The 27,733-nt window shown below is 36.6% G+C and overlaps 1 protein-coding gene across 8 annotated transcripts in view; it reads left to right on the plus strand.

Moving 5' to 3' along the window:
- PDSS2 (decaprenyl diphosphate synthase subunit 2) overlaps nt 1-27,733 on the plus strand; it is a 311,640-nt gene that overhangs the window by 144,816 nt on the left and 139,091 nt on the right. For all 8 annotated transcript variants that reach the window (XM_060419521.1, XM_060419518.1, XM_060419519.1 and 5 more), the window contains one exon: nt 14,593-14,791. In XM_060419521.1, the coding sequence (XP_060275504.1) occupies nt 14,593-14,791 (199 nt within the window). The remainder of the gene's footprint in view (nt 1-14,592; nt 14,792-27,733) is intronic.

The following is a 27,733-nucleotide window of genomic DNA, read 5'->3' on the forward strand; positions in this document are numbered from 1 at the left end:
GTCCATTTAACTATCGTGAAAGTTTAAAGGTGAGTTTTAATCCTATCTTTTAAAAAAATTTTTATTTTTTTTTATTTTACAATATTGTATTGGTTCTGCCATACATCAACATGAATCCACCACGGGTGTACATGTGTTCCCCATCCTGAACCTTCCTCCCACCTCCCTCACCGTACCATCCCTCCAGGTCATCCCAGTGCACCAGCCCCAAGCATCCTGTATCCTGCATCAAACCTGGACTGGCTATTCATTTCTTATATGATATTATACATGTTTCAATGCCATTCTCCCAAATCATCCCACCCTCTCCCTCTCCCACAGAGTCCATAATCCTATCTTTTAATCTTCCTGTACCACTTTCCTATGAAAAAGAAATTTGGATGGCATGCCTGTTTCACTTGAAATCAGTAGTCAAGGATTTTCATTCTGGTGAACACACAGTAAGTCCATACTAAAATTAAATAAAGTAGTGTAATTTGAAAAAAGAAATGGAGATAGCTTTTTATCACATCTAAATTATGATTCACAGACTTTTTCACTACTTTGTATGTGTTGTTTCTTTGGATGTAAATAAAAACACACTAAAGGAGAAATGTGAAACTGAAGGGTTGCCTGGGATATGGGGTATGATTATAAAGTAATATGGGTTTTTTGTTTGTTGTTTTGGAAATTTTTGATGAATAAACAAACTGTGTACATTTACCTTTTAAAGTAATTTGCTTGAAAGTTGTATATGGATACCGTTTTCTGCATATGTCCTTTGAGATACCTTATAGTCAGTTTTTTAAAAGGCAAACTTTACTTTCTGATACCTGATAGATCTGTCACTTATATTTGGGTTTGAAGAACATGTATATCATGTGGACATTTCACTCTTTGTCATAGACTGTATTATTTTTTAGTAAAAGTATATTGACATTTCCATTTTATAATTGTTGCTCTTTATAATTAATTTAAAACTTCAAATATTTGAAAACAAAAAATCAAAACAAAGAACCTGAATAAGGAATGACTCTAAATGAGCATCAGGTTTATTTTTTAGGGTGATGGAAATGTTCTAAAACTTGTTTGTGGTGATGGTTTCACAACTCTGTAAATAGTAAAATTCAGTGAATTGTGCAGTTAAAAATGGGTGAATTTTATGATATATAAATTAAATCTCAACAAACCTGTTTTTAAAAAAAGAAGATAAAGTAGCCTTCAGTGACCATATTAAGAGTTTTATAGCCATATATGTGATCTGAAAATAGCTTTATGCTTGGTAACAAGAATATTTTGTAGGAAGGATCTAATTGTTTAAAGTGATATTTGGAAATGCCATTTGATGTTAAATCTTCCTGTCTTTCCCTCTCTTGAGTAGTATTTCCTGGAGAGGCTCTCTGACATTTCTTTCCCCAGTAGAAATCTATTTCTTTATCTATAAAATGGAGTTAAGAACTAAGCTTGGTGAAGATTAAATGAGATTTTGTTTTAAAAAATCAAACTATCTGGGTTGTAGTCGGTTATGAATTGTTCCTTAACCTGCACACTGAGTACCTCCCCATGGTTTTTACTGTCTATGGTTTAAACATATGGGGACCCACCATACACAAAATATTTGGGGTAACATTTAGGATCTGTGGCTCTAGATTCCTAGGTTGATTAGATAGCCAGTGTAAGTCATCAGATTTAAAGCATGTCATTATATAGCCTATATCCTGACACCTTTTTTCATACGAAACAAATCTTTTCCACTTTATGCTCACCTTACCTTCACTTTTCCCAGCCTCAGACACATTTCATGGTCTAAATGAAGCCTGCCAAGGTTCCCTTTTCAGACATCATTGCCTCCTGTTATTCAGTTGGAGAGGTCTTTACAGAATGACATTTCCCTCCCACAGTGCTTCCTGTGCCCCATTTAACATGCAGCCTTCGCATTTCTCCTAACCCCTACTTGCTTTCAAAAGAAGAGAAAACTCAAACCGCAGTCTTTCATGAACAGTTCAGAACTCACAGAGTCCTGGCAGTAGGCAGTGGATCCAGCACTAAAGTTCAGTAATGATTCTGATTCCCCTTATTTTTAAACAATTTCCAAGAATCACAGGTAAAAATCTGCATATCTTCTTTGTTTGCCATCCCACTCCTAAAACCAAAGTATGTATGCCGACTCCAATTCACTAAATATTTTTAGGTTACTCATATTCTAATATAGCTCCAAGCATTTTCTGGTATACTGTCTGGGTTTCACTGAACTGTTAATTCTCCCAGTCTGATTGAGCCTGTAGGAAATTTCATAACTCAATGATGAATCTTCGAAGAAAGGTTTGTATTGAAAATTGAAACACCAGCTTGCTCTTTGTAACCAGTTCTTTAATCCTCCACCTGCCATAATATAGCGATGGCTCATAATTATCAGAGCAGAGAACCATACTCCTGTATTTCAGCAGAAAGAATGACACTGTAGGGGGGCAAGTGACAGAATCTACACTCCAGCGAGGAGGGGGCCAGGTTTTTTGGAAACTTTGACACAGAATCATCAGATGTATTTGTATAACCATTTCATGTAGAACTGTGCTGCAGTCAGAGAGGGGATTTTGCTTTTCTTCGTTAAAAGCTTATTAAATGAAGAAATAGGACAGTGGTTTTGCTTCAGTAGATGGGGGTCAGAGAGGCGGGTCTGATCTCCTCAGGATATTAATGTCTGCCTTCAACCAGGGGAAATGAGCCGTCACTTGAGTTAGAGGCAGCTTTATGTGCTCATCACTAGGGATTCCCATATGTCCAGGGAGCTGCAGCAGTAAAAAATGGCAGAGCTCAGTGGTAGAGTGCAGAGGGCTCTCATTGGAATTCATGTCAGGAAGCTCAGCTCAGTCTGCCCAGAGCAAATCTGTTTAATGTTGATCAGCTGTCCATCTGATAAACCGAATTGATATGGGCATTCCCTCCAAGGACCGTCCTGACAGTGACAGCCGCAGCACCCAGATGTCTTGTTAGGTTTTTTGGTAGTCTCAAGTATTTTTAACCCCTTTTGTAATACGCAAACCCGAAAGTACTTTTAGGGACCTAGCTAAGGAGGCCTCACTACGCTTGCCTTTGGCTTCTCTGGCAGAGAGCAGCCCAGCCCAGCAGCCTTTCCAGAAACCACATACTCTCGGGTTAGCTGTGCCTCTCCTTAGAATAAGCATCTTGGTAACCTGCAAGGTAATTATGTGACGGTGTCAAGTTGTGTCTAGTTTTTCAAAATAATGTTTCTTAAAATGTTCTGAAGAGCAGTAAATTACCTAGCTTGGTTATGGTTTATTAGTTTCACAGGTGTATTAGATGATCACTAAGCAGAACTTCATTATGTTCATGCATAAAGAGAAACTGTATTACAAATTTTGTTTTGGTTGACTGATTTCTATAGTAACTATTATGACTCCTGCTGAGTCCCTGCATCCTCTGCTTTCTCAAGTATGAGTACCACCACTGAAGGCAGCTCACCTCCCTGTAAATTGTTGGCAGGTATCATCAGTTCACTTCAGTTCAGTCTCTCAGTCATGTCCAGCTCTTTGCGACCCCATGAAATGGAGGGAATTAATTACAGAACACATCAATACTGAACTGTCCCCCCCTTTTTTTTCAAGTAACTGTGAGGAGATGGATATGTTAATTAACTTGGCTGTAGGAATCATTTCACTATATGTTTATTAAAGCATCATGTTGTACACATTAAATATATGTAATTTTATTTAAAATTTTTAAAAATACTGAACTTTCTCTTACGGAAACTAATCAAGAGGGATAAATCTTTGTGTTAAGTTAGAATTATTTGAAAATCATTTCTGCAAAACTATTAGTAGTTCAAAATTACAATATTGAATATGAGAGAACTTTACTTTTGTTTATTTTAAAGGTTCTCATTGAAGTACTACTTAAGGATTTTGTCTTTTCCTACCCCTCACTTTGAGATCTTATTTTCATGGTATAGAAAGATTCTGACATTGCTTGGATATCTAATCATTTGAATGAGGCTAGATGCAAAGACTGTTTGCTTTCTGCCTCTTTTCTATGTATTCTAACTTAGACTGTCAGGTTACAAGAACGTCACTCAGTCGTGTCCAACTCTTTGCGACCCCATGGACTGTAGCCTACCAGGCTCCTCTGTCCATGGGATTTTCCAGGCAATAGTATTGGAGTGGATTGCCATTTAGGTTAGCTTTCCTAAAAGAGATACAGAGCTCCCAGTCGTTTTTAGGATTGCTCAGTGTGTGTGGTCAGAGCTGGAAGAAGGCCTGGTCAGTATTTCAGCGCTTGAGCCTATGACTTGATCTCTATTTGGAAGTCACCATTACTACAGCCTACAGGTTTGAGATTCTGGGTTTAGTCACCATTTTTAAAATCAGAATTCTCATTCACGTATGATAGAATGAAGCAAGATCAGTTTCGATTGCTGCAGTCATGGAAGACCTTAAATTCAGAGTTGACAGTTAAAAGTTATCACCATGAAAGTTCCTTTTATCTAGTGTTAAAGCATATATTGTTTCTTTTTATTATTGCTATTTTGATAATTTGGTATTTTTGAAGTACATGTAAGGAATTCTGTTGCTCTTATCGGGTTTCCTCCCTACTTTCTCCATTCTTTGCTCTTGTGGAACTTTCTTCCTGTGGGGCCCTGGAGAGAGAAACAAAATACAGATGAAATAACTAGTGTAAGTGCTGTGGAGGGGGAAAAAAAGACAGGAAGTAGAACTAGGGAGTGCTGACTCGAATGGAGGGTTGCTGTTGTAAATGGAGTAGACAGAGAAGGCCTTACTGGTCATGTGCACTTTGTGGGTTTTTTTTTTTCTTGTTCCTTCATCTGGGACATAATCCTGTGCCTTTTCATTTAGTTTAACTTCCTGTGATGGTGGGTTTTTTTCTGGAGGCTGCAAGATTATAGTTCTTCTTGGTTCTCCTGTCTGTGAGGCTGATGGAACAAGGGTGGAAATGGTGTTTTCAGAATCACAGCTGAAGTTGTAAAGGAAAGACCATCTGTTTAAGATCCATAGACATGGAGAAGAAACAAATCTCTCTCTCTGCTCCCAGACTCCAGTTTCCTTCTGTCAGCTCCCAATCTAAGTGGAACCCAGCTATATGGGAGCTCAGGAGATGCAGAGTGTAGGGGGTGAGCCTCCCCATGGTGGAGAGAAGGGCAAAGAAGGGATTTGAAGAATGGTTTATTACTGAGGATATTAAAGCATCAATCCTCAAGGAAACCAACCCTGAATATTCATTGGAAAGACTGATGCTGAAGCTGAAACTCCAATACGTTGGCACCTGATGCGAAGAGCCATCTCATTGGAAAAGACCCTGATGCTGGAAAGGACTGAAGGCTAAAGGAGAAGGGGGCAGCAGAGGATGAGCTGGTTAGATAGCATCACTGACTCGATGGACATGAATTTGAGCAAACTCCAGGAGATAGTAAAGGATAGGGAAGCCACGTGTGCTGCAGTTATGGGGTTGCAAAGAGTCGGACTGACTTAGCAACTGAACAGCAACAAAATTAAAGCATAAGAACCAGTAGCCAGATGAAGAGATTCATAGGGTAGCAAAGGAACTTTGGTCCTGTTGAAGTTTGGAACCTGGCACAGTAGCACCTGAAGACTTTCTGCTCAGGTACACTTTGAAGGGACCTGAAGAAAGCAAGTGACTAAACCTTGCAAATATATAAGGGAAGATTAGTCTAGACAGAGGAAGGTGCAAAAGCCCTATGGTAGAAACAAGCTTGCCATGTTCAGGGAGCACCAAGGAAGCTAATGTAGCTAGAAAAGAGTGAGCAAAGAGGAAAAGAATAGCAAATGAAGTCAGAGAGGTAAGAGGTAAAGGTTCAAGGGAAGATTGTGTTGGTCCTTGGAATCCATTGTTGGGACTTTGGTTTTATTCTGGAGTGAGATGGGGAGCCACTGGAGGGTCGTGAGCAAAGGAACAAAGTGATAACCTCATGGTTTCTTCATCTTCCTGCTTGCCTCATTTCTAATCATTTTCATTTTTGCAAAGCTAAAAATATTATCTCATTATTCTTATAATACTCCATTTCCAAATTATTAGTTAAGCATCATTTTATATGGTTTTGGCCATTTGTGTTTCTTCTGGAATTACTTCATTATATCCTTTCCCATTTTGTTCTTAAGCTGTTTATCTTTTTCCTATTAATTTCTTGTCCAATTTGGACAAGCTCCACATGTATTTTAAATGTAATCTTTTGCCTGTTGTGTGTGCTGCAAATGTGTTACTTCAAATCTGTGTTGCCTCAGCCTGTATTTTATTATATAAACATTTTTGTATATTTTAGCCACTCATTTTTATTCATTATTTTCTTCATAACTTATGACTTCTATTTTATTTTGCAAGGCTTTCTCACCCCAAGGTCATAAGAATGTTTTCCTAAAATTACAGTCTTATTTTTCACATTTATATATTAGCTTTATCTAAATATATTAATATTTTTATCCATGGAGTATAATAGGGATCTAACTTCATTATTCTTTCCCTTAATAGATAGCCAATTGCCCCAACATTTTTTGTATATAAGAATATTCCATCTTTTCTCTAACAATTGGAAATGTTACCTCTTTCTGGAATTTGTCCCACTAATCTATTAGTTTGTTCTCATGGTGTTTATGTTATTTTTAAAATTGCAATAACTTCATAAGTTTTAAAATCTAGAATGACAGCCTCTTCCAAGATTTTCTTTGTAATTTTCAAATTCTTCCCACATGAACGTAAAAATCAGTTTTCCAACTTAAAAATCTTTTAGGGCTCCAATATGACTTTAAATAAGTGACTCTTGCGTACCATTTTAAACTTTCAGAAGAACCTGGAATTTTGTATATTTTGTGTTTGGGGCTTTGGAATCAGAGAGCCCTGGCCTTGAGCTCCAGGTCTGCAGTTTACCTCCTAGGTAGACTTGAGCAAGTTACTTACTCTGCCCACCCAGCTTCCTTCTGAAGGAAGCTGTAGAGATAGTGCTTACCTCAGGGGAGCTTTTGTGAATTTTACATTATTTTATTTATTAATCTGTTAATCGAACTATTATTATGCTTGCAAGTTTATACAAAGTTGCTCAGCATACCGTAATTAATTGGCTCAAAGTAATTTAGTAAGTGGGAGCCACTTCCACTGTTAGGCATTTTTAAAAATAGGATATTTGAAGTATCTTTGGACGGAATGACGTGATAACCTGACATTTGCTTCAAAATAATCTGGAAGGAGAGTGAAAGATGCAACTAAAACAAAATTAGGGTCACGGAGGTTCTTTATGCTACATTTTCAACTTTTGTTATATTTGAAAATCCACAAATAAAGTTTTTTCAAGAAATACGTCTTAAAATTGCTGAAAATGGCAAAGGGTAAACATCTGTTATTTCTAAGGGGAGATATTTTTTATTTACTATATCGTAGACCTCTCAAAAAGAAAAGCAAGGAAGAGGAAGAAAAATGAAAAAATAGAATAAGAAAGGAGACTGTATTGTCTTTTATCTCCTTTGCCTGAGTGATGAAACACTATCGAGTCTTCTGTTACTTTAACACAAACTTAAATGTGTAAAACATTTTTAGAGATTTCAAGTTACTATTTCCAAACTGGCTTTGTGGCTCAGATGGTAAAAATGTGCCTGCAATGCAGGAGACTTGGGTTCGAGCCCTGGGTCAGGAAGATCCCCTGGGGAAGGGAATGGCTACCCACTCCAGTATTATTGCCTAGAGAATTCCATGGACAGAGGAGCCTGGCGGGCTATAGTCCAAAGGGTCCCAAAGAGTTGGATATGACTAAAGCATCTTAGCATGCAAGTTAATATTAGGAACAATTTCTGATAAAACTGTTCATCAGCAGACTTGACTCCTGTATAATTTATTACTCATCCCTGGAAGGGACTAATTAAGCTTAATTGACCTCTAGGGTCACTTCCAACTCTGAGTCTGTAAATCTGACTTTTTAGTTTACATCATTCCTTATCTTTTGAAACTCAAGAGTGATGGCTGTTCCCTCTACCTTTATAAAATTGATTACTAAGTAAAGAACTATTAATTTAAAAGATATTTATAGGCAGCCTAGGGAAATAGGATAGTATCATTTATAGTGTTGGGAGAAAGAGAGGTGGCAGGAAGAAAGATGGCTCAAGTAATAATTACAGCATAGTACAACAAATGACTGAGTTATGTTCAAAGGCTTTCAAGTGCAGAAAGAGTTAACCTTGGGGAAGTGAGGAAAGACTTCCCAAAAGTGGTGCATGGACTGATTCTTAAAAATTCCTTAAACAAAAATTTATTTCTCATTCACCCTATAGCAGCAAAAGTATGGCACATCTATACAATGGACCTCTGAAGAGATGTTAAACAGAGCAAGGACATTTTATTTGTAAATAACATGAAAATATCTCCAAGAGATAATATTAGGTAAACAAAATCAGAGTGCAGAAATATAAACATATTTTTGTGATGTAGTTTTTATTGACTGTATCTTTTAGGAGTTTGAGTCCAACAAACAGTAGCTTAAAGGAAAGTGGTATTTATTTATCTCAGATATCAAGAAGTGTAAAGATAGGTACATCAGAGCTAGAATAGCCCTAAGACATCACCAGAGGTCCAGGCTTCTCATTTCTTCTTGCTTTACCATCCTTAGGTTGCGGGCTCTCTTGAGATGCTTAAAGTTGCTATGGTGCCCCCAAGCAGCTGAGCCATATTCCAAACAGGAGGAAGGGGTAAGCTCAAAATGCCAAAGGCGCATGCCCTCTGAATCTATTCCCTTATATTAGAAACTCAGTAGATTTCTCAGAGACTCACCTAGTGGCCTTCTACTTACATTCATTGGCCAAACTGTGCTACAGGATCACCTCTAGCCTCAAGGGATTTTGGGGAGGTGAGTTTTTTAAATGAGTACTTTGTCTCTCCAAATACAGCCACAGGTATGTTAGTAGTGAGGAAGGAGAGAGGAAATAGGTAACTAGCAATGTCTGTCCTCTTATATCCAAAGCTTAGGATGCTAAGCAATTTGGAGAAATGTTGGAAGAATATGAATCAAAGCAGATTAAGTTGTTTAACATATAATTGAAAGAAAGTAATTTGGTGAAAGTTCTTGTAAAAATATTGGTTAATCCTCAGGGTTACATTCAATGTAGTAATTACTTCCTTACTCTGATTACTTAACATAAGCAGTATTCACTTATGACTTTTATCCAATCAAGATTTAGCATGAAAAAATACCTGAGTACTAAAATATATGTGCATAAAATTGTATGAATACTTTTATATAAGATACTTTTAAAAATCCAGTACACTGAAAGTTTACTAGATTACTTTCAGTGGCTAAACTAGGAATAAGAAAAATAAGAAAAGGAAAAAGTCCCAGATTCTTTCATACTGTCAATGCTGTAGCACTAAATTAAAAGTTGTATAATGTGGCCTGAAGTTGTTTTTCTAATGATAAAATCTTAGAGGTTGTGAGCACAGTACTAGAGTGGACAGATTTCAAGATGACCAATCAGTTCATTTCTGTTTCTTTAGAAAGTAGGTAGTAATCATCACAATAATTTTGTCCTTTTTCAGTATTAACTGGGCTCCCAGGTGACACTAGTGCTAAAGACTCTGCCTGGCAATGTAGTAGATGCAAGAGATGTGGGTTTGATCCCTGGGTTGGGAAGATCCCCTTGAGTAGGAAATGGCACCTCATTCCATCATTGTTCTTGCCTGGAAATCTCCGTGGGCAGAGGAGCCTGGTGGTCTACAGTCTATGGGGTCCCAAAAAGTTGGACATGACTAAGCAATAAGGCACACACATAACTATTAAACTACCAGTCTAAGTAGGTTTTTAAATTTCCAAATCTTAGAATTTTAGGACTGAATATTAAATTTAGGACAGAAATCCCTGAATCTTAGAACTAGAAGAGACTTTCTCCAGTTCCCCTCCTTTCAGAGATGAGAAGACTAACGACCTGGGAGTTTTAAGACCTGCCCACAAACTGTTATAGGCAGAGAGAGAATTGTTACCTCCCTCTGATTGAGCTAAATCACTTATTTTGGTATAACCAAATGATTTTTTAAACAACTTGATTACTTTCTCCAGCTACTGTAACAGAGAGTCAAGTCTAGTCATACTTTCTCCCAGAAAAGTTTGCTTCTGTAGTGCTTAGAACGAAAGATGAAAATTGGACAAGTCTGTGGTGAGCATGTATCAATCTTGGTAGCGTTGTAACTCTGCCCCCTCCCCCATTTACTATTCATCAGGTAAATAAACATTTTAAACCATCATTGGACACTATGACCATGAGGCTCTGAGTTCCAGCTTTGTCTTTCATAAACTGAATGTTCCAACTAGGTATTTAAACTCCCCACACATGCTGTAATTAGAATCACAAGTAGATAAAGTAAGTAAAAGTTCTTTGTGAATGGTGGGTACTGTACAAATTATGGTTTTCACTTTCATTATTACCACTGTTTTTGTTGTTTCTGGCCATGAGGCTTTTAGATTGCCATTTGTTTAATGAATGGAGCTTCATGATTATGGATGTCTTTATTTAAAGCTCCCAGTAATTCATTTTCATCCTTAGGGTAATTCAAAACACCTACAACTTTGACTTGCCTGGTTGTTGCTTTCTTTCATAAGCCGAACTGCATGAGAGATTTATCCAGTGCTTAACCCTTCTTGAGGTTTATACTTGCTCATAATCTCATTGTGCTAATTTTTGTGAAGTGTAGCAGTGGACGTTTTTGTAAACTAGAATACATTTGCAGGGTACCAATAAAATACACTTTTATTCATTTCTTTTAGTTACTCTTTTAAAGGACAGTTTTACATGTTAGCTCCCTTAAAAAAAATGTTTTCTGTTAACTTCTCAATAGTCCTTAAGCCTCCATCCTCAGTGATTTTCTTTGGGATGTAGGGAGGTTTTCATCTAAACCATGAATTTACTCTTTTCAGAAGCTGTTTAACTCACTGGTTCCTCTTTTCCTACTTCTCCAATTTGTATTCAGGTACACTATGTACACTGGAACATTTTTACATATTCTTTTACTTTTTTTAAGCAAAGAAATAAATTAGAAACATGCTTTTTCTTTGTAGATGCCAAATTGTTTGGTTCCTTTACTTTATTGCATCTTTATATAATTTATAGTTGTCAAACTAGTAGTATATTGTTTTTGGAGAAGAGTCTTTTATTATTTGATTGTTTCATATATATTTGTCTCCTTTTCTAAGGTTGTTATTCTAGGTCAAATCCTTAAATTTGACCTTTAGGTCAGATCCTTTTGTTACATGTCCCTTGGGCCTTTGTTATAGTTTCTTCTGATCTCTCTACTTTCACAACCTACTTTTTAAGATTTTATTTAGATATATTTTCTATCTTTCAAGTTACCACAGGCAAGTTTTGCATGTTGTTTCACTCCCTTATAATACCATATGTCCTTGCTCTGTCCTCCAATAAGTTTCCTCACTGCCTTTCCAGATTCTGCTGAGAGTTTGCCATTTATTCAGCCTTTACCTCTAGCCCCAAACATTTAGACTCAAAGCCGTTGGCATATGTTTTAGGCTTTTGTTGACACAACACCCACTCCTAGATGTACAGTTTCTGTGTCAGATACCTATTGCTGTGTAGCAAACTATCCTAAATTTTAGTGACTTGAAACAACCATTTTATTTCTTACCATTCTGGGATCATTCATGTGACCTCATTGACAAGCCTTAATGCATAAACACTTACCAGGCCTTGCCTATGTCACTTCTGCTAATATCTTTTTGGCCAAAGTAAGTCATATGGTGAAGTCCAAAGTTAGTGTGGAGGGGACTACACAGGGGCCTGGAAATGAAGAAGTATGGTTCACATGGGGTCATTTGTAACAGATTTCAATGTGTTTCCAGCTCTGTATTGCTTACTGTGTGCCTTTGGGCAAGTCATTACACTATATGTAACAATTTTCTCAGTTGTGAAATAAGAGATTAATAGTACCTTCATAGGGTGGCTTTGAGGTTTAAAATTTTTAGTAATTGTTGATTTTCTGATGATTATAAAGTAATTCTTTTGTCATTTTAGAAAATGTACAAACTATAGAAAAGTATAAACAAGAAAACAAACATCTGAAATGCCATCTGATACAGTCCTATACTATAAGTTCCTCAAGGGTCGTCTTTATTTTAGTTACTACTGTAGGTATATATCGTGGTTCTTATTCTGAAAGATAAAGTCCTTGAAGGAAGGGACCACATCTGTTCATCTCTGTAAATCCCACAGCCTTGTATTTAAGATTAAAAGTGATCATGTGTAAAAGTGCTTGGCCTAATGACTGGCACAAATTCTATTTCCACCTAAATTGGAATTTTATAAGATACTAGTAAGGATTCTTAGAAATCCTGAAGTTATACTGAAAACAAAGTATCTGAATGGAACGGTTGGGGGTGGCTGTTGGTCATCTTCTCTCGGGGGAATCCTGGAGACTCGTGGGATAGAGAATAGGGAACGGTAGAGAGAAGGAAGGTGTCAGGATCCACTTACAGCTCCCAAATAACTCAGTGGAAAAGTCTCTAATAAAAACTTCATTCAAGTCTCTTTGCAAGGGTGCTGATACAAAGTTACACCAAACCCTCAGCTGCAGTTGCCATAGTTCTCTCTTCAGCTTCATGATGTTTCCCTGAGTTTGATGCATTCAGCTAAGATAGAGACACCAGAAATGTATACCTGGTTTCCAACGCAAATATGGTAACACTAGTGGGGTCACTTTGTGTTGCTATATTCGTATATGCAGCAGCACAGATTAGAATACTAGGGACCCTGTCCCCTACTGGCAGTATTGTACCAGCTAAATCAGTAATTATCTAGCTGGTATAATACTGAATTGCCTCAAAACGAACTCATAGTTGATGCCAAATAAGTAAAAGCACTGTGTACCCATTAAAATATGGCATGATTGAAGAAATAAAGTACATTTGAAACCTTAAAAAGAAAACAAAATTTCACAAAACTTCAAAATGCTAAGTGAAATAAGTCAAAGACAAATACTATATGACCTCACTTATTTATGAAATATAAAAAACAAAGCAAAACCAAAAGCTGAACTCATAAAACGGATTGGTGGTTGCCAAAGGTTGAGGGGGGAGGATGGGGATGAGCCAAGGGAGGGAGAAAAAAAATGGGTGAAGGTGGTCAAAAGTTAACAAGCTTTGCCTGGAAAATCCCATGGATGGAGGAGCCTGGTAGGCTGTAGTCCATAGGGTCGCAAAGAGTTGGACACGACTGAGCGACTTCACTTTCACTTTTCACTTTTGTGCATTGGAGAAGGAAATGGCAACCCACTCCAGTGTTCTTGCCTGGAGAATCCCAGGGACAGGGGAGCCTGGTGGGCTGCTGTCTATGGGGTCACACAGAGTCAGACATGACTGAAGCGATGCAGCAGCAGCAGTTACATATTATCAAGAAAAAAATAAAAACATGAAGATATGATGTACTGGGGATATAGTGTGTAAATGGTGACTGTGGTCAATAATACTGTATTGTGTATTTGAAAATTGCTAAGAGAGTAGATCTTAAAAGTTCTCATCACAGGGAAGAAAACTGTGACTATGTATGATGACAGATTTAATTAGGCTTACTGCAGTGATCATTTCACAATACAGTCCTCCCTTGGTGTCCACAGGATTGGTTCCCAGACTCACTTCAGATATCAAAATCCATGGATGTCCAAGGCCCATAGTCTGTCCTCTGTATCTGTGGTTCCACATCTGCAGTTCAGCCAACCTCAGATTGTGTACTACCTACGTGTTTATTGAAAAAATCCCCATGAAAGGACTCACATAGTTCTGTGCTGTTCAAGAGTCAGCTGTGTGTACAAATACTGAATCATTATATTGTACACCTGAAACTAATATAATGTTCAGTTCGGTTCAGTTGCTCACTCGTGTCCAGCTCTTTGCGACCCCATGAATCGCAGCACGCCAGGCCTCCCTGTCCATCACCAACTCCCGGAGTTCACTCAGACGCACGTCCATCGAGTCGGTGATGCCATCCAGCCACCTCATCCTCGGTCGTCCCCTTCTCCTCCTGCCCCCAATCCCTCTCAGCATCAGAGTTTTTTCCAATGAGTCAACTCTTCTCATGAGGTGGCCAAAGTACTGGAGTTTCAGCTTTAGCATCATTCCTGCCAAAGAAATCCCAGGGTTGATCTCCTTCAGAATGGACTGGTTGGATCTCCTTGCAGTCCAAGGGACTCTCAAGAGTCTTCTCCGACACCACAGTTCAAAAGCGTCAATTCTTCGGCGCTCAGCCTTCTTCACAGTCCAACTCTCACATCCATACATGACTAGTGGAAAAACCATAGCCTTGACTAGATGGACCTTAGTTGGCAAAGTAATATCTCTGCCTTTGAATATGCTATCTAGGTTGGTCATAACTTTCCTTCCAAGGAGTAAGCGTCTTTTAATTTCATGGCAGCAGTCACCATCTGCAGTGATTTTGGAGCCCAAATATCTCAATAGAAAAAAGACTTCATTAAAAAGGAATAACCTGAAAAAAGAGACACTAATCTATGAAGTATTTTGTTGTTCAAATCTGACAATACTGATAAGATGGTATTCTTTACACTCAGACAAATCTTACCTTTGTGTTTTAGTCAAAGAAGTTTGGCAGAGATCACAGAACTTATCCATACTGCTCTCCTAGTACATCGTGGGATAGTAAATTTAAATGAATTGCAATCTTCTGATGGGCCACTGAAAGATATGCAATTTGGAAATAAAATAGCTATCCTAAGTGGAGACTTTCTTCTAGCAAATGCCTGCAATGGACTCGCTCTGCTACAGAACACCAAGGTAAAACTGGGCCGGGTTTGTTTTTATCTGAACAGCCTTTGGGTGGCTCTTTGTTGACTGCAGCAGACACGGAGGTCTGGACACCCTGCTGCCCCAACTCCACACACATAGATGCTCAGTAAAATTGTGATAAGGATAATGATGATAATGGCAATATCAATACCAGTTAAAACTGGTAAATGCTAGGAAAGAGTTTTGAAATTAATTTCCAGTTGTTGGGTTTTTTTTTTTTTTCTGGTAATGGAATTATTTGTTAATTATAGGGTAGTGTTAAATACTCAGGATAAAGATGATGTCATAAATATTACCTATCATCTCACTATCCAGAGATTATTACTGTAGGTTACTGTTTTCATATATTTCCTTCCAGTCTGTATTTGTTTATTCATACCTTTGGATGTGTGGATTTGGGAGTAGCATAAGTGAAAACTTAACATATGTAAAGTTTCTTTAATCCTACCTTTTTCTCCCATTGATTATATGACATGAGCATTTTCCCATATCATTAACATTTTTCATAAGCTTCCTAATGGTTGCACAGTAGTCAGTTATTTTGATGTAGTGTTGTTTATTTACCAGATTCCTTATTTGGGGACATTTAAGTTGCTTCTAATTCTCTACTCTTATAAATAGATTTGCATTAAACATTTTTACACATCAGTTTCTCTTCATTTCAGATTATTTCTTTAAGGTAAGTGCCTAGAAGTGGTTCAGAGGGTTTAGTTTTAGTATTCTCGATGCATATTGTCAAGCTGCTTTCTAGAAAGACTGTAGATGTAGTCCTTATTTATCAGTTAGGATTTGGTGTGACTATAAAATAACAGTGACCAAAACAAGATAAGAATTTATTTCTCTCTCTCTCTCTTTTTTTAAACATATTATTACTATCTGGGACTAGGCAGCCCAAGATTGGTGTGGTGATTCTAAAGTCAGGAACCCAGGCTCCTCTTATCTTACTGCTCTGCCATTCCTATCTTACCACTTTGTGGCCCAAGATAGTTGCCATTATGTCTTCACTCCAGTCAATAGGAGGGAAGAAGGAAGGGCAGAAAAGGGCAGATCTCCTCCATTGAAGATCAAGTAAATACACATCCTGGACACCCAAGTACAGCCTCAGTGTAAGTCTGCTGTCCCAGAATCCCCTCTGACTTAGCATTTGTCCTAGATTTTTATTTTTAACAGAGAATGGTTACTTATAATTACGTTAGAATAAACCAGCATGGATGGATTGGTAGAGCCCTGCTTTCTACTCCCAGCCTCTGCCTCGATTTTTTTTTGTCTCACATAGGCCAATAATAGGTGAGACCCATGTACTGTAGGGGAAATTCTCATGTTAAGGTATTATTAAATCTGAAAGAAAATCAGCAATAACTCTTCTCTTTCCCCAGCGCTTTCAGATACCCCAATCAAGGACAGAATATAGGACAGTTGTTAATACAAAGTACACTGAATGTCTAGAGACAGTTAAAGCTCCTTCCTGTCTCAGGTGATAGAAGTATTTGACACTGCTGCCCCAGCTGGCTGTTTGGTGTATCACCCAATTTCTTGGAAAAGTTAATTTAGTAAGGAAAGTATAACTTGCATAAAATGTTCCTTGACGTTTGCTGTTCACTGTGGAGGCCATAGTTGGGTCACTGACCACATGAAAAAGAGAAGAGTCAAATCTGCTGAAAAACTGTCAAGATTAGTAGTAGTTACTACTAAAATTAGTAGTTACTTTAGGGAGACTTCCTAAACATGAAGGGTTAACACATATGGCTGAAGAAAGTATATATACATACAACTCTGTAATGCCTAATTTTTGTTGAGATAAGTTACTATTGCTCTAAATTAATTTCATTCATTTTTGACCAAAAGCAGTAGCTTTAAGTTTGTTGACTCCAGTGATAGAAGACTTTTGCAAATAGTTAAATAATTCCAGTTTCAGTTGAGTGTTGTCAGGTACTTCAAGTAATTAAATCATTTTTGTTAATTCTAAAAATGTTTTCTTTTTCAGTCCATTCATGAAATCAAGGTAAAACTTTTGGAAGTATAGTCTATCAAAGGTAAAGCCATTTTGAGTGAGACTGGAAATTCAGTTTAAAAGTTGAACATGAAAGAAAATTGTTAGTTCATAATAATAAAACAAGTATAAATTTAAGCAAAACACACCACAGTGTTGTGATAAAAGTGACCATCTTAACTATGTTGAGAAACTTACAGAGTAGTTAGAGCTAATTGAGGCATACTCATAGTTCATATTTGCATCAAAACAAGTACCAACATTCTACTAATTAAAATAAAAGCTATTGTTACCAAAACTAACAAATATCTTTATAGTCAGATCTCAGGACTGTAAGATTTGGGGGATATAGCTGATATTGAGTATAAAACTATACTTCAGCACCACATATTTCAAAGAAATGTATGCCTTCTCTCTTTGTTGCCTGTCGTTAGTCAGATTTTAGAAATCTATATGTCCAAGGATGGTATTGAACTTTGTTGTAAATGGTCATCATAGTTTTGTTGACATTTTGTTCAAAATCAATTGAAAATCTGAAATCAAGTGTTCAACAAATGAAGTACCCAATGAAACTTTTGTAGAATTTCAATTAATGAAAACAAAGTTTCCACTGGAACTTTTTCCTACAGAAAGAAAGAAGGAATTGAACAAAATAAATGATAAGAACTCAAATGCAAAGAATAAACATTACAAGATTAAAACATGCAGTTCTGTACCTGTGATTTGGAATATCTCACCTTGCAGAAAGAATCTTTTGGTGGTGCTCCTATTTTGAATAAATTATATACATATATGAATGAAATGAAATTGAGAAAATATAGATTTTGCTGCATCTAATTTTGGCAAAACATTCAAAAGAATCATAGTCAGTTTATTTGACAAGTTTTGTCTTATAAAAATATTTGTCAAAGAAAGGTACTCTGAAGGAAGCAAAGATACAGTACCTTGAAAATATCTGGGGTGGAATAGTTAACAATTTTCAATATGAAAAGAAAATTAGAATTGAATATCTCTTCCACTTAGCAAATTTGCTCTGAACTTAACCAAGTAACTCAGAACCTGTAGAAAGAGCATCTTTCTCAATTAAATCCACTAATTATCATATTCCAGTCATCTACCAATACCATCAATGATGGTATTGTCATCTACCAATAAGAATCCTTTAAAATGTCAATAATTTCAAATTAATTAATTACAGAGTACAGCTGTGAGAATATTGTTGGAGGTTTTATTTTTAAATGCCATGTTTTTAAAAACACATCCTTCAGAAAAATCCAAGTGACACTATATTAGAGACAGATAGGGCTAAGAAAAAAAGTATATGGATATGTACCAAGAATGGTGAGTCTACTATTTTTTAGTATTCATATAATCAATATAAAAAGTTCTTTTTATTTTATTTTAATATTCATGAATATATGTTATTTTTATTTTGTTTGAAAATTTGTATATTTTTTGAAAGTAGTTTTTGAATAGAACTAGTTAACAAGTCCCCCAATATAATAAAATCAATTATTAGTTAGTACAAGTTTCATCAGATGCTTCCCTGGTGGCTCAGATGGTAAAGAATCTGCCTGCAATGCAGGAGACCTGAGTTTGATCTTTGGGTTGGGATCATTCTCTGGAGAAGGGAATGGCAACCTACTCCAGTATTCTTGGCTGGAGAGAGGAGCATGGCAGGCTACAGTCCATGGGGTTGCAAAGAGTCAGACACAACTGAGTGACTAACACACACACACACACACACACACACACACACACACACACACACACACACACACCACCACCACCACCACCACCACCAAAGGAGTTTTCCTGCAAGGTGAGATAATCCAAATCACAAGTACAGAATGGCACATTTTAATCTTGTAGAGCAGTTGATTTCTTACCATTTATTTTGTTCAATTCCTTCTTTCCTTCTGTAGGGAAAAATTCCAATGGAAACTTTGTTTTCATTAATTGCAATTCTACAAAAGTTTCAAAAAGTACAAAGTTTTATTTTATTACTCCCTTTTACACGGCCCAGTTTGGATGATAAATTTTATAGTGTCATACCGCTTTAAAGAAGTTATTTGAAATCCTTCTGTGTACATTATGTTGGCTAAAATTTAATGATACAGTCACACCTAGCTGTCAGAGAAACTAGGATATACAAACTTTTGTATACGAACTTTTGCCATGTGCCCAGCCAAAAATTTGGAAGATACAGAGAACAGATATTGGGAGACAAATAGCATTCTGCCCTACCTTCCCTTCACACTTTTTCTTTAACGTATAGTTTCATAGACAGACCTGCTGGTTTTAGGGAGAACATAGTATGGTGCCTTTAGTATGTAGTTTATGTTCATCTGAATAGGAAGCTAAAGAAAGAAATTAATTGGCCATATAAAATGAAATTATAAATAATCTCAGTTTACTTGGGGGCCACTCTCTGCCTTTTCCCTCTTCACCATACCTGCCATGGTCTCTGTTGAACTTTGCATCTTGGAGAAGGAGGAAGCCTCAGAAAATGCGGATCCGGTATGGTTTCTGGCTGCCTGGAGCTGCACGTGACTAACTACATACACTGACCTCTCATGGTTTAGACCTGCATACCTGAGAGGAAGACATGTCATGGGACAAATTTATATCTGTTTGCTCAGATCATCAGTTTTAACTCACTTTAAGCTATTCTAATGAAGTCTTTTTCTTTTTTAAGTTTCATCTATTTATTTTTTGGCAGTGGGGGTTCTTTGTTGCTGCACGTGGGTTTCTCTAGTTGTGACGAGCTGGGGCTGCTCTCTGTTGCAGTGCACCGGCTTCTCCCTGCAGTGGCTCCTCCTGTTGCAGAGCACAGGCTCTAGGTGTGAGGACTTCAGTTTCCGCAGCTCACGGGCTGTATCCAGTTCTGGCCTAGTAGCTGTGGCACAGGGGCTTAACTGCTCTGCGGCATGTGGGGTCTCCCTGGACCAAGGATCAAACTGATGTCCCTTGTACTGCAAGGCTGATTCGTAACTACTGGACCACTAGGGCTCCTGGTGGAGTCTTATGTAAGATTGGGCTTCCCTGGTAGTTCAGTTGGCAAAGAACACCTGCAATGCAGGAGACCCTGGTTTGATCCCTGGGTCAGGAAGATACCCTGGAGAAGGAAATGGCAAACCACACCAGTATCCTTGCCTGGAAAAATCCCATGGAAAGAGGATCCTGGTGGGCTGCTGTCCATGGAGTCACAGAGTTGGACATGAGTGAGCAACTTTCACTTTCATTAACCTTTTATATAAGGTTAAGATGGTGGTATTACGTACGAGTATTATTAACATACTATAATGACACAAGCAAGTGATCACTTGCTTTAGCCACTTCACTTTATGGAAATAATATTTAAAATGTTCCTTTTCTTAGCTAGCTTGTATCATTCACACATTCTTTCTTTCAGTGTGGTTCAAGTTCAGAGAAAATGGAGGCTCTGTTCTCATCAAAATCAAATCAGATTCATAGCCTGTGAAATCCATTCTTGGTGCTTTGCATTCAGAAGCATCACTATAAATGTTCCAGAGTCTAAGACCTCCACCATCTGCTCCATTAGGCACCGGATTTCAGTAGCACTACTTGATTTACAAAAAAAAAAAAAAAAAGCTTAGCATATCCAAGCAACAGTTCAGCCTGAAGCTTCTCCTTGAAATAAGAATGGTCAAGCATTCCCTTCCCATCAAGTCCTGTACCTTCATGATCTCTGCACAGGTTTGCACCTTTAGATTTGCATTTTATCATCCTTTGCCTGATGAGGAGGTTTTTTCTTTTCCTTTTTAAGCCGTGGTATGTCTTTTTCGGAATTTGAGAGCTGTGTTAAATTGAAGCCCTTATTGTATGCATCCCCCCTGTTCATCCAAAACAGATCTTTTGCACATTGTTCTTCAAAGAGTCATTTGAAGGTTCTACAAGGTCACTTTCAAAAGATGCTTCACTGGCTCACTTTTTGTGAAAGACCTTGAGTACCATGTCCAGGGGCCATAATTGATCTACAAATCAAGGCTTTCTGTAGCCGTATTTTAATCATAATGGATGATTTCCAAATCATGTGAATATTGTTTTAAACTGAGTAAATTGTAATGGGTAACTAAAGTGCTCTTTCAGAGAAAATCCTTTGATAAAAGAAATCTCCTATATTCAGAACTGGTTCCTTTCATTTAAATACATGGTGGTATTCCTCTTGGAATCTTTTTTTAAGGAAAGTAAAGTTTTATCTCAGAAGAGGACTAATTTTATTAAATGAGTTCCCAGAAGCTTCAGTATATTACTATTAAAAGAGGGAGTCCGAGGGGAGGAAAGGGTGGTGATAAATAAGATCTCTACATATGATAATGTCTTAGCAAAGTTAGATGTCTGTTTGACATTTTAACTTTCTTTCATAAGAAAGAAAATTTGTCAGCGTTAGCAACATAAACAGAGACCTCAGCAATAAGGGGACGGGCAGAACATAACACAGAAATGCTGTATATAGTATTCTGTTTTTTCACAGTAATAGCCTGCTTTTTCTTTGAGAGTATATATTTAACTTGGTAATTAAAGTTAACATATTTGTAGCAACTTTTAATTTTTTATAACTTACTCATTCTACCAACATCCCACTTTCTTTTGCTACTGAATTCTTGTCTGAATTCCTGTGTTATATGTTGAACTTCTCCTGGGGCAGACCATTAGATGAAGTGTTCTGCAGTCATATGAAATTCAGAGCTCTTTTATAATTGCCAAGGGTAAAATTAGCAAAGTCAATTATTCTCCCTTTGGCTTTTCCCTGAAGATATTAGGGGTCTTCAAGGTAATTGCCTTAGGTAACACTTAGATTTTTAAATATCTCTAAGTATAGAAATTGGTATATTAATCCTCTGGTAATTGTCTTACTATTATAGCTAGAGTCACATAAGTGTGAATTAACAAGATTTTGAATTCAGTAGTGAATTTAAAAATTAATGCTTGAATTTTCATTCATTTTTCAGTTATGGAACCTAAGGACAACTTTTTATTTTAGTACTTCACTATATAAAGACCCTGGACTAAGAGACCTCAGAATGCCTCTTTCTAAGCCATAAATTCTCTGACTCCGTTGAAATAAATTGCTCTATATTGTGTTCATGTAAAACATCACTGAGTGCTGAAATGATGGGGTCATGCCAGAATCTAAAATTTCAATGTTTGAGCATCAGGCTATCAACAAGACATGCTAGATAATTGGGAAAAAATCATGACATGGAAAAGCACTATAATTTAGAAATCTGGCTGACCGTTACAGTTTTTCCCTGGTTCCCTGTATTTATTTGTGGACTAGATTTGTATTTTAGGATTAAGCCACAGTGTAAATAAGACAGTGCACATTACTACTTGTCATCTTAAAAAAAAAAAAAAGAGTGTTTTATTTTATATATACAGTGATAACCCTAGTATTTAAAAAAGTTAATTCACCATATTATTATTTTTAACCTTTGTAGTGATTTTCATTTAATAGACCTATCCTTACACATCTGAGAGTTAGCCTGGGTCTTGTCTAAGCACCTTGGAACATCATCGTGATATCACTCCTGGGAACCATTCTATTAAGCATTAGTGATTTATATTTCTAAATAACCAGTGGCACAGATGTACTTCTTACATAGCTGATGTATTTCCTTATGTTAACTTTGTTTTCCTAAAGGCATAAATATGTTGTTTACAAGAAAGAAATTTAGTTGTATAAATATGCTCAATTTATGCATGTAAATCTCCTTTTGTACCATCTATATATTTTAATAAAGCAGCTGCTATTGGTTATTTGATGTTTTTCTTATCTGTTATATTAATTTTACTTACAAATGCATATTGAAAAGTGAAACCTAAAAACATGCTATGTCATATGAAATTTAAGTTTTTCTTTGTCATATTCATTTAAAATAGCGATTATTGTGACCTTGTGTCTTTACAGACCAGGGTCACGTGGCTGAGGATGAAGAGGAAGGAATCAGCTGTTTATCTTCCCAGTACTTTGTAAACTCTGGACTCAGGAAGCCCCTTGAGTAAAATCAATAGAAAGGCCAAATTAGAATACTGAATAACTCAAGCCGCAAAATCCTTTTCTTTCCTCTCTCTGACTTTGGAGAAAGAGCAACTTACGCCAGTGAAATTGGTGGGGGAAAAAATAGATTTAATTAATATTAATTCTAGAAAGTGGGTAAAGGGAATTACAAAAATTGAGATTGCTGGAGTGTACAATAAGATTGCCATAGTCAGTATATTTCTCTCTCATGGCCAACCATGGTTCAACTCTACCCATTTCAGAGGGCGTATTTTTGTAGAAAACAGGCTTTAAAAAAAATAAGTCTCTTTAAATGCCAAGCATATGGAAGAAGTGCTTCTCTTGCTCTTTTTTCTCGTCTTCAGGTTTCTGACATAGACAATTCAGAGAAGTATCCATTTTGCCTACCCCCAAAAGACATTTCATTTCATTTCATTGTTTTTGTGGCACCAGAAGGGTAAAGTTCAAGGTTTTAATGAGATAATAAATTTTAAAAGAGCATAATATTTTGTCTTCTTATTTCTAGTACACATCTCAAACATGTATTACTTTTATTTTAAATGCAAGGAAGCAGATTCAGAATATAAATATAGTGTCTGTTTAATACTTGGCTATGTTAGCATCATATGATAAGAAAAAAACTGGAAAATTATTCTGAGAATTTTGAAATTGTGATTTTATAATAGCATTCTGACTTCTCTAAGTGATATGAAGATAGTTTCCTTTATCATTACGATGTACGACACCCCCCTTAGGTTCTGTGCATATTTATTCTAGTCATGAAAATCTACATGTGAGTGGGTTATATGAAGAAAAGAATATTAATGCTGGGTGTCAAACTACAGAGGATGAAAACAATTAATTCGGTAATTTCCACAAGTAAAATACTGATGACAAGACTCTTTTCCACCCATCCTTTCTTGGTGCCCCTTTCGCAATGGCACCCCACTCCAGTACTCTTGCCTGGAAAATCCTATGGACAGAGGGGCCTGGTAGGCTGCAGTCCATGGGGTCGCTAAGAGTGGACATGACTGAGTGACTTCACTTTCACCTTTCACTTTCATGCACTGGAGAAGGAAACGGCAACCCACTCCAGTGTTCTTGCCTGGAGAATCCCAGGGACGGGGGAGCCTGGTGGGCTGCCGTCTATGGGGTCGCAGAGTTGGACACGACTGAAGTGACTTAGCACCATGCATTACTCAGTTCATTTCACCTTAGGTAGTCTCCAGAATGTATACACATCCTCTTTAATTGTTTTCCTTCAGTTTTTCATTTTCCTTTTACCTGGTATTTCAGAAAAATTGTTATCACCTTTTTGCCTTCTCTTTACTTTTTTCAAGAGGAAAGATAAACCAACAAAGCTTACTTGGAGTTGAAGAATTAAAACTTGGTATATAAAAGGAAAATTATAATAGAAATGAAATAGGCATAGGAAAGAACCAGTGTATCTATCCTCATTCTCTTATTGAACCAAATTTCTTGTAAATATTAACATTTAAAGATCATTTTTGAATATTTCATATTTAGTTTTGTTTTTCTATTTGTTTAGTTGCAGGTATTGGAAGATTGTGGTTTTCTACTTTTTGGTTACAGGTATAAGGTATTTCTAATATTATGGACTAAATAAGCTTTTGTGGGTTGCCCTGGAAACCGAGCCATCATTTATAACCTTATATTTTGGGAAAATGTAGTATGAGCTCCAAAAAATTTACTTATAGATAAAAATTTTAAATGTATTACAGTTGTAATCTGGTGCCTGCTATATTAATACTGAATTTGGATACCATAAGCAAAAGAAAATTTAAGAGCATCCAAAAGGATCCATGCGACTACTTTTCATTAATTATAGTGATATAACTTTGGTTTTAGCATTTCCATCATTTTCTTCTGAGTTGTAAATACTCAACGAAAAAATTCACTCTAAGCCCAAGTTGGCTTACAGGGCCTTAACCCAGAAGCAAATTTTATTTATTTAGCAATAGTGATTGGGAAGAGCCCTTTTCTGGCAGCTAATGACCTACTGGAGGACTTGTGTGCCCAAGGCAAAGCTGAAGGCCATTAGCCCAACTGGTCATTAACGGACAAATGCCTGACCCTGAGGTCATTTCTGATATAGTAAATTGTGAAAACATTAAAGTGGGTTGTTGGAAAGTATGGTTGTGCCAAGGAACTTTCTTTTTAAGAATTTTGGAAAATACATTGAGTTATTTGTTGTTATTCATGTGGCTTAATTGTCTTTGTTCTTTGTTCAAGTCAGATATCAGTAAACACAAACTATACTGTGTGTGTCTGTCTAATCTTTAGTTTTTGAAGGACAGTTTTGCTATTTAGAATATCAGATTAACTACTTCATTGCTAAGCAGCTACACTCTTGTGGACTACTTATGTTTTCATAATGTATTAAGCTTTATAGCATTTATCTATTTTATATTCCTTAGTGATGTCATATAAAGCTACAAAGAGACATGGAAATAGCCCTGACGTTGAAGTATGTAGACCTACTTCCTATCTCTACCTTTTTAAAAAAAAATAGTCATTTAACATTGGACAACTCATTTTATCTCAGAATTCCAGGTGAAACCTTTTTCTCCAGATTGTTTATCTAATGTCTTAATACACCATTTTGGAAATGAAATTAGAAACTTCATAATGTAGAGTATATAATAGTTATTAAAATTACTACAAGGTATTAAAAAAATAGCAGCTTATACTTTTGAGTATTTACTATGTGGTAGAATTCCAGGGACGGGGGAGCCTGGTGGGCTGCCGTCTATGGGGTCGCACAGAGTCAGACACAACTGAAGCGACTTAGCAGCAGCAGCAGACACTGTTGTGATTTTTGTATATTAACTATATAACCTCTCCTGAGACAAAGGAAAGAGCTAATTTCCTTGCGATAACAGTGCTAATAAATGGTAAAGTTGCTGTCTAAATCCAGGCAATCCAGCTTTGAAATCCTCATGCTTAACTGAAGAAGAAAACAAACAAACAAAGAACCACAATAGCTTTTTTGCCAGAAATTTTGCAGTTAGAGATATTGGAATTTATAATATCTTAAACAATTAGTGGTTTTTAAATAAACATTTCAATAAAAATATCAATAAGGCTTTATAAAACATTTTAGAGAAACACCTACTAAGCAAAGGCAACTTGTTTTCTTAGTTTCCTCATCTATAAAAGCAGCATTATTTCCATCCCTGCCTCCTTGCCAGTTCCAATATTCTGCAGTTCTGAGTGTTGTGGGAAAAAGTCAAAAGCTACAACATACAACCAGATTCTGAAAAAGACATTCAATATAAAGAAAAGCAATCAAGAAAAATTTGTAATAAAATCAGAGGTGTAATAGAAAAATCAAAATGTTTTATAACTATCAGAGATCTTGAGATTGGACATGCATATTTCAGCAATCTAAAGTCATACCCCAAATTTATGAACTCATCTTTATGGCTGATTTGTGATGAGAAGCTTCATTTTTTTCAAGTAGTTTAAGCTATAAGGTGGTATACAAATGAAAACAGTGATTGAACAGAATGGTAGTTGTGCAAATTTATTTTGAAATAGTTAAGATTTATACAGTGAATTCACACATTAGAACAGTATTGATAATTCAACAAAAATTTTTGTTCATGTGCTAAGCATTGAGATACAGATATCAGTTTAAAAGTCAATTGTGTATCTTTATAAATTAGAGAATTTCTAACCCAAGGGTATTCATTATTTGATTTAAGGGAACGATGCAGCTAGTTTCAATTCTCACTACCTGATTTTTTTTAAAGGAGGGAAAAATGGATTGTCTTAATTTTCTAGAATGCAGTATTAGTAGGGCCCATTATTTTTAGAGTTTCATTGAATCACAGATTTTGAAGAACTGCGAAGGTATTTGGAAGAAATACAGTTACAGTTTTAGACAAGATTCATGGATTTTTAACACATATGAGCCATGCTTTTATTTCTGTGACTGCCTTTGAAGTGCAGACCTTGGGATGTGTCTAAATTACAAACATCTGCCTTTCAGTATGGCCCAGTTTGAACAGGAACTGATTATGCTGAAAGGTGAACTGTGTTACCCAATAGGACCTGGTATCCCTGCAATTTGCAAGATGTATATGTGAATCCCAGAAAAATGCTGAAGTTTTTAATTCTTTGGCCAAATGTGGTCTAAGCCAATTTGTTTTCATGAATCTAATACAATTAAAGCTAATAGTCAACATCAGTAGTCTAAACCAACAAGATTGATATGTACCCTAACAGAATATACTCTCCAGTACGCAAGAATGATTCTATTTTATCCTGCCTCTGTTTACACTCAGTTGATTTACTTGTTTTTGGTATATAGTGATAAAGAAATTAACACCTTTACAAATATATTTCAGAATAACAATGTTTAAACTGTATATCAAAAATTTGGGGATTTTGCAATTAACATGACTAACCAAGGGGCTTCCCTGGTGGCTCGGTGGTAAAGAATCTTCCTGCCAATGCAGGAGACATGGGTTCAATCCCTGCCGGGAAGATCCCATATGCTGCTGAGCAGCTAAGCCTGTGTGCCACAACTGTTGAACCTGTGCGGTAGTGCCCCAGAGCTGCAACTACTGAAGCCTGCGCGCCCTAGAGCCCATGCTCCACAGCAAGACAAGCCACTGCAATGAGAAATCTGTGCACCACAATGAAGAGTAGCCCCCACTCACTGCAACTAGAGGAAAGCCCATGCAGCAAAGAAAACCCAACACAGCCAAAAATAAATAATAAAAAGTTTAAAAAATTTCTAAAAGATGGCTAAGGTATGAGCTATACATGACATTATCAGCATGATTGATATAATGGTTCAAGCCACATATCAAAATATGAGTCATATATGACAAGCTATGAGCTATGCATGACATATCACCATGATGTGAGATAATGGTTCAAACCT

Source organism: Ovis aries, chromosome 8 (genome assembly GCF_016772045.2).
Source record: "Ovis aries strain OAR_USU_Benz2616 breed Rambouillet chromosome 8, ARS-UI_Ramb_v3.0, whole genome shotgun sequence".
Lineage (NCBI taxonomy): Eukaryota > Metazoa > Chordata > Mammalia > Artiodactyla > Bovidae > Ovis > Ovis aries.